The 14,138-nt window shown below is 48.9% G+C and overlaps 1 protein-coding gene across 3 annotated transcripts in view; it reads left to right on the forward strand.

Moving 5' to 3' along the window:
* LOC126531741 (acetylcholinesterase-1-like) overlaps positions 1–14,138 on the forward strand; it is an 81,704-nt gene that overhangs the window by 42,502 nt on the left and 25,064 nt on the right. Inside the window, exon 1 of one of the 3 annotated variants that reach the window (XM_050179444.3) lies at positions 2,675–4,318. The exons of the other annotated variants lie outside the window; for them this stretch is intronic. Within the exon in view, the coding sequence (XP_050035401.1) occupies positions 2,727–4,318 (1,592 nt within the window). The 5' untranslated portion in view covers positions 2,675–2,726. Of the gene's footprint in view, positions 1–2,674; positions 4,319–14,138 lie in introns of those variants that run through there. 3 annotated transcript variants of the gene reach the window in all.

The raw sequence follows: 14,138 nt of genomic DNA on the forward strand, positions 1-14,138 counted from the left end.
CTCAAGGATTGATTAATCAAGGAAAGTTTGTATCTTCCTGAGGATGTTTCTGTCGAGGGATGCAGAAACAGCCGTAAATTACGGCTCGTTAACCGGAAGGCGGCAGCTTTCTAGGTAAAACACTTTACGTCCTTGAAGACACCCGGCAGGCCTACACCTTCCGTCAATATTAAAGGAAAGACTTCATGTGCGTTGAAGTTGTGGCTCTTACAAGCGTGCATCTCAGAACCTCGATTACTGCTATTTGTTGCGCTGTTGTCCAGTTGAAGAATCCCGCTCATGGAACTTTTCCTCATTACCACCACACACACGAGTTGTAGCACGAATTCGGTGTCCCCTTTCATATTGGCGGAAAGTGTACATTGCAGCCACGCATGTGGGTTGCGCAGTGAAGGAAACTTATGCTTTTCGCAAGGTTTGATCAATCAGCCGCCGCAGGAACCTTGACCGATTTTGATACGCTGTCTGCCTGTCGCGTTTCGAGGTGAATTCTTCAATCGCGCGTTATACGGCACTATGGAGAGACGGCCGAGAAGCACTCATTCGTAAAATCAGTCTCATAGGTCGACTCGTTTCCTTCCTGCTTATTATTCTTGCCAGTACGCAGGAAGACGGAGCTCCTCGTCTTATCCGAATGCTTTTTCGACCGGCATGCGAAAGCCGGATACTGTGTTTCAGTGAAAGGTCACCGCATCATCCTGCATCGTTCATTCGCTAACGGCGGCAGAGGAAAGGAGGCGGCGAGGGAGAGGGGAGATCCAACGTGCATTTCGTCTATGACACTCTCCCACTTTCTCTCTATTTTCCTCGCAACTATTTGCATGCTTAATTGTTGTGAGCAGGCAAGCTTGTAGACCGAACGAACTTGGGATTCCGAATGAAAACTAGTCGGAGACTCAAGGCTCGGAACTAGCTCGCATAATCGGTCCCTGGGTCCTTGAAGGACTCACCAATCGCAGCAGCAAAACAAAGCCAAATGACCTCTAGGATGGGTGAGGGTCGGGGATAGGGAAGGTCAAGTCTGGAGAATGGTTTGGGTAGAGAGAGGGAGAGAGAGAGAATTATTACGGGGCTACGGCACACGCACGCAGCAGAAGGTCTCGTGTGACGCTTTTCTTACTTTTCACCGCGATGCGGATCGCTTCTTTTTCGCATGCAACGCAGGGCTGCCACAGCGCGTTCGACCTCCCTACTTTTTTATTAGGCGATTATTAGCCCCCGGCGTACACCATCGAAGGTTATAACTACAACTGCCTTTTGGCTTTTGAGCTTTCTTTTGCATTCTTCTTTTTTCAGGAAGTGGCATAAACGAGACAAGGAAAAGAGAATGAGGGTTAACTTTTGCACTATATGTGTCGTTTTCTAGTGTGTCCCGCGTGAGTAAATTTGGAGCGAATAAAGACTGTTATAAAAAGTTGAACGGGCCGGTACAGGCAAGCCGAGTGTGCTGTTGCTTTTGCATTCATTTTCTATACCTTGTAATCCATGTAGCCAGTGGGTTGAGGATTATTCGCATTCTTTGCGCGTACAGGGAGCTGCATTGTGCATTATACACACTTCGCGATTAGGGTAGTCCAACAATAATTTTCGAAGTAGACATTATATTGTAAGTAGTTGAAAGTTGGACGCCGACCATGAAAATTAGAAATAAGAAGCGGTTTCGACTTCCGCGAGGGAGCCTTGTTCACAGTGACGGCGTCGACGATATACAACGAAATAAAACGTATTTTTTAATTGCTTTGAGAAGAGCATAGTCGCATTTTTTATTGGAATGATCGTCCTTGTGTTTAAGGCTGGCCGCGTTATCTATAATGAAAGTTTTATCTCTCGTATTGCTTGCGAAAACATACTTCTTAACGGCCGTCTGTGGAGCTCAATTATGCCTTAAAGACTGAAGAAAGAAGGAAAATTTGTGTAAGCTTTCCCATTTGCCTATTGTTTCCGTCTTGACAACTCTTTACGAGGGCAGTGGATGCGAGATGGCGAATGTTAAAGTTATAACATTTTTACAGCTACTACCCATTGTAATGTACATTATAGCCAAGTTACGATACATAAGCGTGGTGCTATTCGCGAACTGTTATAATGTGCTACTGTCGTGCTGCCTCTAAACTATATATAGAGAGAATATTAGCTTTGATTGCGAAGATTAGGTAGCGCTGCTTTCACAGTTTATAAGCTGGAGAGTGATTTACCTGTACACAATGCAGTGCCGAGAGGCGTGGTGGTCAACCTGGCACTTCTGAGCTTAAGCGACGTGACCACCCAGCGCCCATATAATAGATCTGTTAGCAAGCACCCTTTCCAGCTTCTTTTCTTCAACTCCATAATCGTTCTCAGAGATGCTAATGTGTAATAAGAAAGAGAAACAGCCAAGAAAATAAAATGTACTTGTCATGGCCACAGAGAAGCAACATACGGGAGTAGTTTACCATTACGAGGCGCTAGTGACGGCTGATGGTCAATCTAACGACGCCAGCAAGGCCGTATTATGAAATTGCTTTGTAAAAGTAGCTAACTAGAAAAGCCTACTGAAAAGCCTACGCAAAGTGTGTGTGTGTGTGGAAAGAGGGGAAAGGGGAAGGCATACGCGCTTGGTTGTACTGCGAGGGTGAACGCTCGTGCACCGCACGCGGTGAGAGCAAGTGCCGGGAACCTTGGTGCCCTCTCCACAACGAGGCGCGGTAAATCTCCGTTTGTTTTTTTCGCGCACGGTAAGCCGAGAAATGCCATCGAGAACCGTGCATCCACGCTTAGAGCACGAAATGGCAATGGTGGTGATCGCAGTGACTAGTCTGCTAAGTCTTCTAACCGTGGCTTGGACCCACGATCCGGCTCCGCTGGTGTATACTCGGCAGGGCGCGGTCACCGGAATCCGCCTGAAGGAACGGGGCAAGCTGATCGATGCCTACCTCGGTGTTCCGTACGCTCAGCCACCGCTTGGTGCTATGCGGTTCAGGAGACCCCTTCCACCGAGACCGTGGTACGACGTCCTCAATGCCAGCGAATTTAACCCAGGCTGCGTGCAGACGGACCTGCCCCTCGGGAGGGGAGCAGTGTTCAACCTGTCCGGAACCATAGAGGACTGTCTGTACCTAAATCTGTGGACGCCGGAAAGGACCTGCCTAACCAAGTTAAAGAATCCATGCAAGAAGCTGCTGCCGGTTCTGGTCTACTTGTACGGCGGCTTCTTCGGCTGGGGCACCGCCTCGGCGTTCGTCTTCGACGGTGTGTTCCTTGCCGCGCGCGCCAACGTCGTAGTCGTAACGTTTAACTACCGCGTCAATATCCTCGGTTTTATGAACGCTTCGATTCCGGATGCCCCGGGAAACATGGGCCTGTACGACCAAGTTGAAGCGCTCAGGTGGGTCAGGGCCAACGTCGAGTTTTTCGGCGGCGACCCTAACGCGGTGACGCTGGTCGGCCAGAGCGCCGGAGCCATCTCCATCAGCTACCACATGATGTCGCCGATGAGCAAGGGACTGTTCCATCGCGCCGTGATGCTGAGCGGTTCGCCGTCGTCGCTCGCCTACGTGGACAGCATCGACCAGAACGACAACTTCAGGAGGATCGGCCGGTCGCTAGGCTGCGTCGACTACTCCCTGCCGTGGCACCTGCAGAAGGAGGACATAGTTGAATGTTTGCGGCGTGTCGATGCTCACAGGCTCGTGGACGACGCCATGTCATCGCTGGCATACCGATATATCACGGTGTTGCCCAGCTACGGCGACGAATTCCTTCCGAATAATCCTGTGGAAAACGATCGTGTTAAGCTTAACGTGAAGGAAGTACTTTTGGGGAACACTCGGGATGAAGGGGCCTTCTTTCTGGAAGTTTTCGCCGCACAGTACGGCTTCGATATCGGGGACGTCGACGGTCTGACTGCACTCGTACTTTCCATCAAGGCACTATTTAACATCAAACTTACAGAGAGCCGGGCGCTCGCCAACGCGTATATCGAAGAGGACGACGTAGAGAACCCGCTGGCAGCGCTCAGAGGAATTAAGAACAGTCTCGACGACGGCGGATTCGAATGTCCCGCGGATGTGTTCTCCGAGTTGGCAGTGAAGAACAATGTCACCGCGTACCGTTTTCTTTTCGATCACCGACCTTCGTGGAGCCCCTGGCACCCAAGCGTCGGCGCTACGCACAACGACGATATAGTATTTTTTCTTGGCACGCTTCACTCGGACCTGAAAGCGGTGAACGAAACAGCGAGCAGAGACTTATTGGCGGTGTACCGAAAACCGCCCACCCCGGACGAATATCGCTTCTCTGACGAGCTTGTCCAAGTCGTTGGTGAATTCTGCTGGTCCGGGTGAGTGGAAGCATCGCTACGGAAGCAGCGAACTTACTTCTTACTTTTTGCCTACGAACAACGAGCTGTAGGTAATTATTATTATTCTTAGGTTTGCAAACATGTACGCTAAATGCAGTGCGCATCACGCATAATGGCGATCACTGTGCTCCAATTCTTGTCGAACTTCCAAAAGCCTAGTTAAATAACAGTTTCTGTTTCCGTTTTTCAAAGGAAATTACAAAATATGACAGGTACATACCGTGGAATAGTTTTTGCTGCTTCATGCATCGCTGTCGCCGATAATGGCTTATGTAGCTTCATTGTATTCCGTTATACATGCGCAATTTTACTCCGATAAGTTAGTGAATCGCCTCAACTGCAAGCGAAAAGACGTCCTTTCTTATTCATATATTCCGAACAGTGGTAAGAAAAACAGGTCGTGTTTATAATTTCCTGTAACGTTATCTTGCTTCGGGGCTTTTCATTTGTGCGAAGAATAATGAATTCCTATAAATGCAACGTGCATTTGTAATGATTTAGAACTGCTCCGCTACATCGCATGGAATTAGAGCAGGACAAATGTAGGGCAAACGCATGTATGGACACGGCTGATGAATCATTATTCGCCCTTGTGCCACTACCTTGTCTGTGCATGGCGTGTCGCCTCTGTGAACTGTCAACAGTACAACATTATGTTTTGTGCTCTCATATTCCAGTACTGGGCGCAAAAGTGCCGCTGGATTATTTTCTACGAATTCACTTTCTCACGAGAGAGAGAGAGAGAGAGAAAAGAAGAAGAAAGGAAGCGGGAAAATGGCTCTACCGGCCATCGTATTCTGGCTTTTTTGTATAAGCAATACCGGGTTCACGATTTTCCTGACGCATTCACTGACGACATCAATAACACAAAAAAAGTGCTGGACCGGACCTTATCTGCTGAGTGATCCTTGACGCTGAAGATGCTTCGCCAAATTCAACTACAATTTAATTGACGCAAAGCTGTTAGACACGTTGTTGAACTGACGACGACGACGATGATGATGATGATTTAATGGCATCCCCTTTGAAACGGGGCGGTAACAAGTAGTCACCTAGCCTGCTTGATTTAATGAGGTATGATATAGATGTTATTTAGCTAGCATTTTTGTGTACATTTCCTTAATCTTTTCTTCCTTCAACATCTACCTTGTACCGCTGGCTATGACTGTAAGAGATCCGGTCCCTGCCTTTTTTCCCACCAATACTCTAAACATTTCTCGCTTATCTAGATTGCTGACCGGTTGGCGCTTCCGTACATTTTAAACCCAAGCGCTTCTGGAAGGTGTACGTCGCCTACGGTTCTCACTGGGTGAATCTCTTCACAGTCGATTAGGATGTGCTGAGTGGTCTCTGGACTTTTGCTGCAGCATACACATGCCTCATATAGTTCCGAATATTTGCTCTCGTATGTTTTTGATCTTAGGCAACTGGCTCGAGCCTCAAATAGCAAGTCACTACCCTTTGTGTTGGACGGTGGGGTTTACCGTGCCCAAGCGGCGTAGTGGCTTAGGGAAGGGGGGGGGGGGAGCAAGGGGGGAGCCGTAAAGCAGGGTGCTCCGGCATATTTTTGACCACTTGGGGTTTTTGATGTATACCCAAAGCACGGTAGACGAGCGCTTTTACATTCTGCCACCATCGGAATGTTGCTGTCAAGGCGCGAATCGAACCCGTGACCTCGTGAGGAACAGCAGAACACCATAGCCACTGAGCCACCTCGGCGGATTGCTTTACCTCCCGTACCCTTCATTTACTTTGTTTTTGTCCAAGTTTTGACTTGGCCCCTCTTAACGAATGTCCTTACTCGCTAATATTTTCCATGGGACACGCTGCTCGGTGCGCGCGCGCGTCTGCGTGTGCTGGGCCAGCTTGGCTTGGCGCTCTGCACAGTTGGCTCTGCGGGGTTTCCCATTTCGCTTCTCTCGCCGCAACGCCGAGCTATCGTGTGAACACTTTTGGACTATAACGTGTTGCCGGCATCCAACGAGCTAGCTTAACTCAATTGCTGCCAGGAAGCACATTGCCGCCCCGTTCTTTGTTCGAGCCCTATTCTCACTCGCAAAGCTGTCTTTGCGCGCACATCGCGTTCGCCAATGCTGAGCACGAAGAAATAATCGTTAGTTAATTTTATCGGGAACTGCCACATTAAAAAACAAATTCTGGAGCTTTGCGTGCCGGAACCGCGACCTCATTATGAAGCATCCTGTAGCGGGAAACTCCGGTTTAATTTGGCAACCGGCGGTTCTTCAATGTGCACCTAAATCTACGTACGTGAGGGTTCTTGCATTTCGCCCTCATAGAAATGTGGCCGTCGGGACTGAGAGCGAACCTGCGACCTAGAACTCTGCAGCGCAATACCATAGCCGCTAAACTACCGCGTCGGGCAACTGATACATTTATATACAGCTACACGTTTAGCAACAACACGAACCTGACATGAGTGCCGACTTTTGTTTACAAACGACCACTTTTACATAGACAATTTGCGTCAACTAAAGTGAGCCGAGCAAATAAAAGTAGCAGGTGTTTTGCTTGCATTTACACACGGAAAAATCAGCGTGACGAAATCCGCATGCGATCCGATCAGCTATCTGGTTCATACGGATATCGTAAACAAGAACGGTTGTCGCTAACATGAGCTATAAATGTTCAGGTTTGAACTTTTTGTAAACGCACTTTTTTTTAGACTGTAGCTTCTAATGGCCCATTCCTGCGGCGAGCGTCTGCGCCTGCGCCGGCGTCGGTGGCGTAACCGAGCGAACGAGCACAATATCAAAATATGAAAGAGCGAACGCGGCGCGTCAGATGAAAGACACGAGCCGCGAACACCAATGAGAGCGGCCCCTTCAGTGACGTGTGCACGGGATACTGGTTTCACGCGCACCCGCCAACCGCTGGATGCGAACTCGTATCTGTGCGATTGTTAATAATCCGATTGTATTCGCGATGCGAATTGTGTGGTACTTTTTAGAAGCCCAGCGACACAAGTGTTTACACTGGAACCTTCGACGAGTCGTGTATAAAAGCCGACGCGCTTGAACCGCAGATCATATTTTTCACAATGGCCGGCTCTACTACATGTCTCTCTCAAATTCTTTGCCTCAATTTATCGTGAAATGAAAACACATATAGAGCTGCGCTCAAATCTCGCATTAGGGAGTATCGTAATCGTCGGTGATTTTTTTTTACGGCTACAAAAAAGGATATAGTAAAGTGAGAAGGTTATCGCTTATTTAAGATCTGTGCTGCTATAGCCCGGAGCGCCATCATAACTTGACCGTAAATTGTTATCATAGATGTGTATCAATATCGTGGAATTCTTGGGCTTCGGATGACGGCCCATTCTTTTGACAGCAATATTGTAAAGCTTCGGCCATCATTCAGACTTCTAAGCGTGACGTTTAGCGGTGTCAAAAGGTTGTCAGCACCACTAGGCAAAACTACAGGCGTTATTGCTGACATAACTGAACGCTTATCGTTTGTTCCGTCCCCTATTATTTACGCTTAAGCGCAGTGAGTGCGTGGTGCTACGTGCGATGCAATCATTTACAAGCAAGAAGCTAAGCCGACTCGTACGGCAGAGCAACCGTCTCCCCGTCGCGATATGCATCTCGTGCTAATGAAAACACTGCATGCGTCCATTCACACCTCTCACGCCGATCGCGCCAGTCTGCTTTCAGTGAGGGGCCGCTGATAAAGATCAGCAGTTCGTTTGCATTGAAGCAGGCAAAGTTGGCGACGCATGAGCATTCATCTACGATCACGTAACGGCTTGCACCACTTTCACCGCAAGGCTGCGCGCGTCTCGATTGATATTCACGCATGATAAGCCAAGCACTGTGAAGTGAACGTGCTAGGTAGATCAACGACCGAGATATCGCCGACCCTCGATCAACATCTCTGGCCGGTAGCGCTTTCATTGAGAAAAAGCGGCTCCGCAGGCCAGTGTGCGATGGGGGCTCGCTGTTTAGCGACAATCGCCTCTGCCCGATACGATCGGCCTTAGACTTGAACGTAAACTAGCACGCGCGTCTGTGGCCCAGTAAGAATATGAGATTTGTTCGATAAGAGGAGAAAGGTCAAGGAAAAGGAAAGCCTGGTAAGAGCGCCTGGAAGCTGCTCTTGACATTCACTTTCACTTACTGCTGTCGGAACATTTTGATGTCGGCGCGAAACGTTCCTAGACGCAAGCTCGATGGGGTTTAACGGCGTGCTCTTGGAGGGTGCGCTTCGCACTTAGTATTTAATAAGTTTCGTGTCATATTTACGTTTAACCGACGTTTAACAATGCAGACTGCGGAGGCACTGTAGATGACATGTAGTTCCGCCCTTCGGCGTTACGCTACGGTGAAATGAAAGTTTATTCAAAGCGAAATGAGCACAACTCCGACAAATGACCTTCACTTGCTTTCCTAGGTTGCTATTTTAGCATTTAAGCTTCGCTTTATGAGATATTGAGAGTCGCACACGAGAAACTGCGCCAATAATGCCGTCGAATCGTTAGGTTGGCTTCCGTTTTGGTAAAAGGTTTGTGTGATAGTTTAACAACGGAAATAAATACGCCAAGTATAACTTTTGTTTCCGATATAATTAGCGTGTACAGACCACAGTGCAGGATAGAGATTAAAGAAAGTTACAAGGCATGCTTTGTTCCATGGGAGGTGAACGGAAAGTTTTCAAGGATCGGCAACCGACTCGAATAAAGAGATTGCGTACTTCTTCGTGGCAAAGGGTCTCGCTGCAGGAGCCGTACATCTAGCGACTGTGAAAATTTTCCTCATAGGCCGGCGACAAAAAATACGAGGGTCCGCGAGTCCCGGAGCGTCGCTGCACGCGCCAGTCTGCTGACAAGGTGCATCGATCAGCCCAGCGCGTCATCGCCGAGTATGTTCCTTCATAATTCTTGCCTCATATGGTGTGGCAGGTAGCAGCAATAATTGTATGACTCTGGGTTAAGTGTGCAAAGTAATGGTCGCACCTCGCGTTGCTGCCGCACATATACATCCACGCCTCCTAAGTCCTGTTGTTCTTAGCGGGGGGGAGGGGGGGTGAGAGGGAGTGCAGTATAGTCTGTCGACGCCTACGTTCTTCGTATGATCGGAAAAAAGTTAAAAAACTTGCGGCTCGCCATATTTTCGTTTTTATTATCGCGCACTCGAGGCAGTGTAACGCTTATTATCGCGAGCAATTACATGAATGTCGTATTTGCGACAAAATAATTCGCAAACTTGCTACAGGAGATACGCTGTTTGTTGAAGCAGTCGTGATACGTGCATTTCTCTATAAAATAAGCTCGAGGTGTTTGGAGGACCGAAGGGCGCGTGTAAACTAATGGCTGAGCAAACAAAACCTCTCGCCAGCAAGGAGCTCGCCGAACAGGTGACTGCTTTTTCAACATCTCTTTTCGAAAAAATTGTCTTCCTTGACCATTTACCATCACATTACTGTACCGAGTATGTCTGTTACTAATCTGTATCTTGTCTCTTTCTTGAGTCGATCGCGAAGATAGTGCAATATAGTTCAAGTGCCACTGGGGGCCTCCGAGGTATGTGCTCATGATCATGATGCTAATTGCGATGGTGATTCTGGCGATGATCACGATGATGATGACAACTACTGACAGAAAAGTTGAAAAGCGATTGAATTTCTAGCTGACGTTGCCCAAACGCTGCCGCTTCATCTCGGCTCTCAAAATGAATCGTGCGGTTCATACACCCCATTCTCATCGCCACCTCGCCCAGGAAGGCATTGTCGTTCATCGACTTCAACTATAGAGGTTGAATCGTTTTTGAACTTTTTGTTACCGACGTGGGCAAAATGACACTCGATGTTTCTCCCTTTGTATTCTAAAAAGAAGCAAGCTCTCACAGAGGAATTTATGCCCTTTACTGTTCTGTACGTGACTATAATTTTGCACTGGGCTCCCGCTTTGGGCTCATTCAGAGTCCACAACCTTGGGGAACGAAGTGCGCACGCAGCGGCTTACATAAGTGGCGGACGGCATAGCACGGCACAGAGCTTTCCCAAGCATCACAGGATCGAAGGTCGGCGTGTTGAACTGCATGGCCATAAATGAAAATTAATGCCTCGACCTCACACTGCGGATAAACGGCGTTCTTTATATTTCACCGGGACCTTGCGTTGCGTGTGTCTCATTGCCGGAATAACAGCCAATGAAGCCGAAGGTCGCATGCCGGATGAATAAACTTCTCCGACAGCGCCGGCTTTACAGTCCGCACATCGAAACAAGCTTTGAAGGTTGAGAACGAAAAATATGGACGAAGAAACAAAACTCGCGGGCAAGTCGATCGCCGTCGTTTAGCGGTTGTTTCGGGCTTCCTGGGACGGGAAAGCTGAGTCGAAGAACGATAACCTTGGCTGCGTCAGGCGCGGATGCTTCGTTTGGCGGACGCGCCTCGGCGACGCTCTCTTCATTAGCAAAAGCTACAGCAGGAACCTAAGCCCTACGATGGGCTTGCTGCTGCGTCCCGCGCTCCGCCATTCTAATATCCCACTCCCCGTCAATATCTATGACTCCAAGTTATGCGACTCGTCGTTCCTCACGTGCCAGATTAATTTGGGCACACCTTGACAAACCGCCTCACTTTTTAATATCACTGGAGCGCTTAGAAAATATATGAATTGTGAGCGTTGTTAGCTCGGATTCTGTACAGCCTGGTGCACGTACTGTAGTTAACAGAATCAGGATGCCTCCATATTGTCACTTTTCATGCCCAGCGCATCGTTCCATGCACGAAAGTGCTGAACTAAGTAGTGCAGTGCTTGCACTTGTGCAAACACTAGCGATTTTTCTTCGTTTTTGTGTTTCTTAAGTTTTTCCTTCCCTGCGGCTTTTTTTCAGCGTCTGTTTGTGCTAAACACCATGTTGCTTGATTTATATTCCTACATTGGCGGCCGACTGGTGACGTCCCAAAGCGAATGCCCAGCTTTAGGGCGTAAAAACTCGACAATTAATCAGTGAATGACAGTTACCTAGTCGGACCGGCCGAACTTGTGGTTAAGCGAGAGTTGCATGGGGCTTGGCGTTCTGCGCTATATTTCGTCATTTCCTAAAGTTTGCGCAATATTCGACATGTGCGTACGCCACACTTGGAAAATAACCTTCAGGCTTCAAAGTCGTTTCGCGCCACAGGTCTGCGAGAGCGCGCAAATGTGGGAGAGGTCCGTAAGAGGGTCGTGACAGACGAGGTCTGGGTGCGTGTCAATGGCGGCCCGGTGCTCGAGCGCCTTCGTAGTACTTTCGCACCAATGACATTGGATACTGCCTCCTGAAAGTCTGGGCGCGCCCGACGGTTGCGGGTGCGTGCACGAGCGGACCTCCTTCGGCACTAGCGGGTTCCGTGGCCCCGTAAAAGGACCATTTCGCGTTGCTGCTTGCTTTCGCGGCGGCATGGCGGTTCGGGTGCACGACCTTCGAATTAACGGCTGCCACGGCCGTCGGGGCGCGCGTAATGCTGCAGCCGAGGACGATGGCCCGAGGCTGCCGCCTCGTTGCCGTCTCGTGATTAACCAACACACCAGAGAGGCGCCGGTTGGCAGAGATGTTTATCATTCAAGACGGTATGGTGTAACGTGTCGCGACAATTTAATTAGCATGCGGAGTGCGCGACATCGAGAAACCTGCATGGCGAGCGCTTAAGCACATCCACGTGCCATAACGCGGCTTACGTGATACGTTAAGGGACACTTGTTTTTCACGGACTATGGAGAGTTATTCTGTGCGACTTACCCTTACGAAGAAATTCTTCATCATGCATTTTAGTCGTGCCAGGAAGCGAATAAGGTCACGCGCATTGCACCTGCGCAGACGCGCGTGCAGACTGCTGCGTTGCCGCGTTACTGCCCATGTAGCCCACAGATACGACACTGCTGAAGTGTATTCCAAGCAAGGTCGATCTAAATAGGTCGCGAACCTTCGGACGAAAGGCGGTTCAGAACAAATTGTCATCGCCATCAGCAAGGATAGTTGTGGGACCAGCGATTGAAGAGCGACTATGTTTGGACGGAACAACTACAGGTAAAGTAAAAAAAGAAAGCGTTCTTTTAATTAACGCAAGACACAATTACAAAGTTTGAATAACAGTACGAAGACAGCAGAGGGGGCAGAAAAGAGGACAGAGCGCTAATAGAGAGCTCTGTTCTCTCTTCTGTCTCCTCTTCTGTCTCTGCTGTCCTTGCGCTGTTATTCAAGTTTTAAAGCATGTTTTACCAACAAGCCCAATCCTACACCCTTCTTAAGACGCAGTTAGATTCAACGAAAATAATATTCCTAATCAATTTTATATGTGCGTGATGAGTAAACAAAAAACAACTTTATTTTATTTTATTATTATCAACAAATACCTTTTTTCAGCGCCCATCGTAAAAGGGTACATTGACGCCGCTATCACTTGCAATGCAATGCAGCTCTTGAAGTGTGCAGAAAGGCGCGCTCGCAAAGTTCACCTGTTACTATACGCCTCCCTAGCTCACATGTTGTGCTATTTTGCTTGTCGACGTTTGTCTGAATTTTGTGGCGCGAGTAGTTTCATCGTTTCTTAACCGGTTCAGTCAAAAGTAGTGAGTTACGACCGCCAGATAATTGATTAGTTTAGTCGTTTTCGTGCGACTGCGCTGGCCGGCGGGCTTGGCGTCTGACGATAGGACCAGTACCCTACACCTAAAGCTTTCGTCGGCCTCCAAAGAAAGTACGTTCTGTGCAGGGGTGCAATTTCGACACCTGTACGGCTGACCTTTTGCTGCATCGCTTTCCGTACTGGTAGCTTGAAACGCCCATCAAGTCGAATGGCGGGACATTTGAATATGCAGCTTAATGGCAGGCCACCAAAACAAATTTCACGCCATGGGGGAAGGAAAAAACTGAGGAGAGGCCCTACCCCCTCCCTGCGCTAGTAGAAAAGTGTGGAGGAAGTGACGTGGTAGTTTTTCCTTTTGTTGCTTCTTTTTCTTTCTTTTGCTGTGGCTGCCATGTTCTCGAGCCATAATGGCGGCTTTGTTACGGTTGTGTGCGCTCACACGTGTTGCTCCGTAGGTTTCGTAACGTGGCAAAGGCGTCGTGTGGGCAGGTTTGCGTTAGTCTTCGTGTTTTGTTGCGCTGTGTTATCTGGACCGTGCTCTCACGGATGTTGCTGTGGCCAGGTGGGACAGGAGGAGCTAAACTCGTGAAATGACCGCGCATGCGACGCTGTCAGCTATGTACCGCACCACGGCAATGGCCCCGCGGGAAAGCAAAATACCCGCGGGAAATTTTGCCCTCTTCGGCGGAATCATGCTAACGTGCCATCGCAGGCCGAAACCGATGCGTTTCAGAATCTGTGCAATGAACGCGTTGCAGGTCAGTGATTCCTGCTTTTGAGAGCGCATGGTGCATTTGCGGTACGTAGAACGTGCGTTATTCAAGAATGCATAATCCTGATTTTAGAATTTCGTGTTCAGTAACAACTTGCTTTTGTGCATGTTAAAACGCATGTTGCTCAGCTGTTGCTTGCTTCTCGCACCACTCGCGGCAGCACGAAGTCTCTTAAGCAGAGCGCGTTCGAGGTTCATACACACCTGCACCGGTGTACAACAGTGCGTGCACGCGCTGACAGAGCTTTACGAAGAATATGTGCATTTTGCTGCTCTCGGCACCGTGCGCCGGCCAGTCGACGCTTCGTCCGGGAACATGGGAAAGAAGCAGTTGCTTTGATTTATTAAGGAACGAATCGTCCCTACCGCAGGCGTATCTTATCTGTGCACGCGAGAAGAGCAGGGAAGTGAAGGTTAGCGGGTGCGCTGCAAG

Source organism: Dermacentor andersoni, chromosome 5 (genome assembly GCF_023375885.2).
Source record: "Dermacentor andersoni chromosome 5, qqDerAnde1_hic_scaffold, whole genome shotgun sequence".
NCBI classification, from domain to species: Eukaryota; Metazoa; Arthropoda; class Arachnida; order Ixodida; family Ixodidae; genus Dermacentor; species Dermacentor andersoni.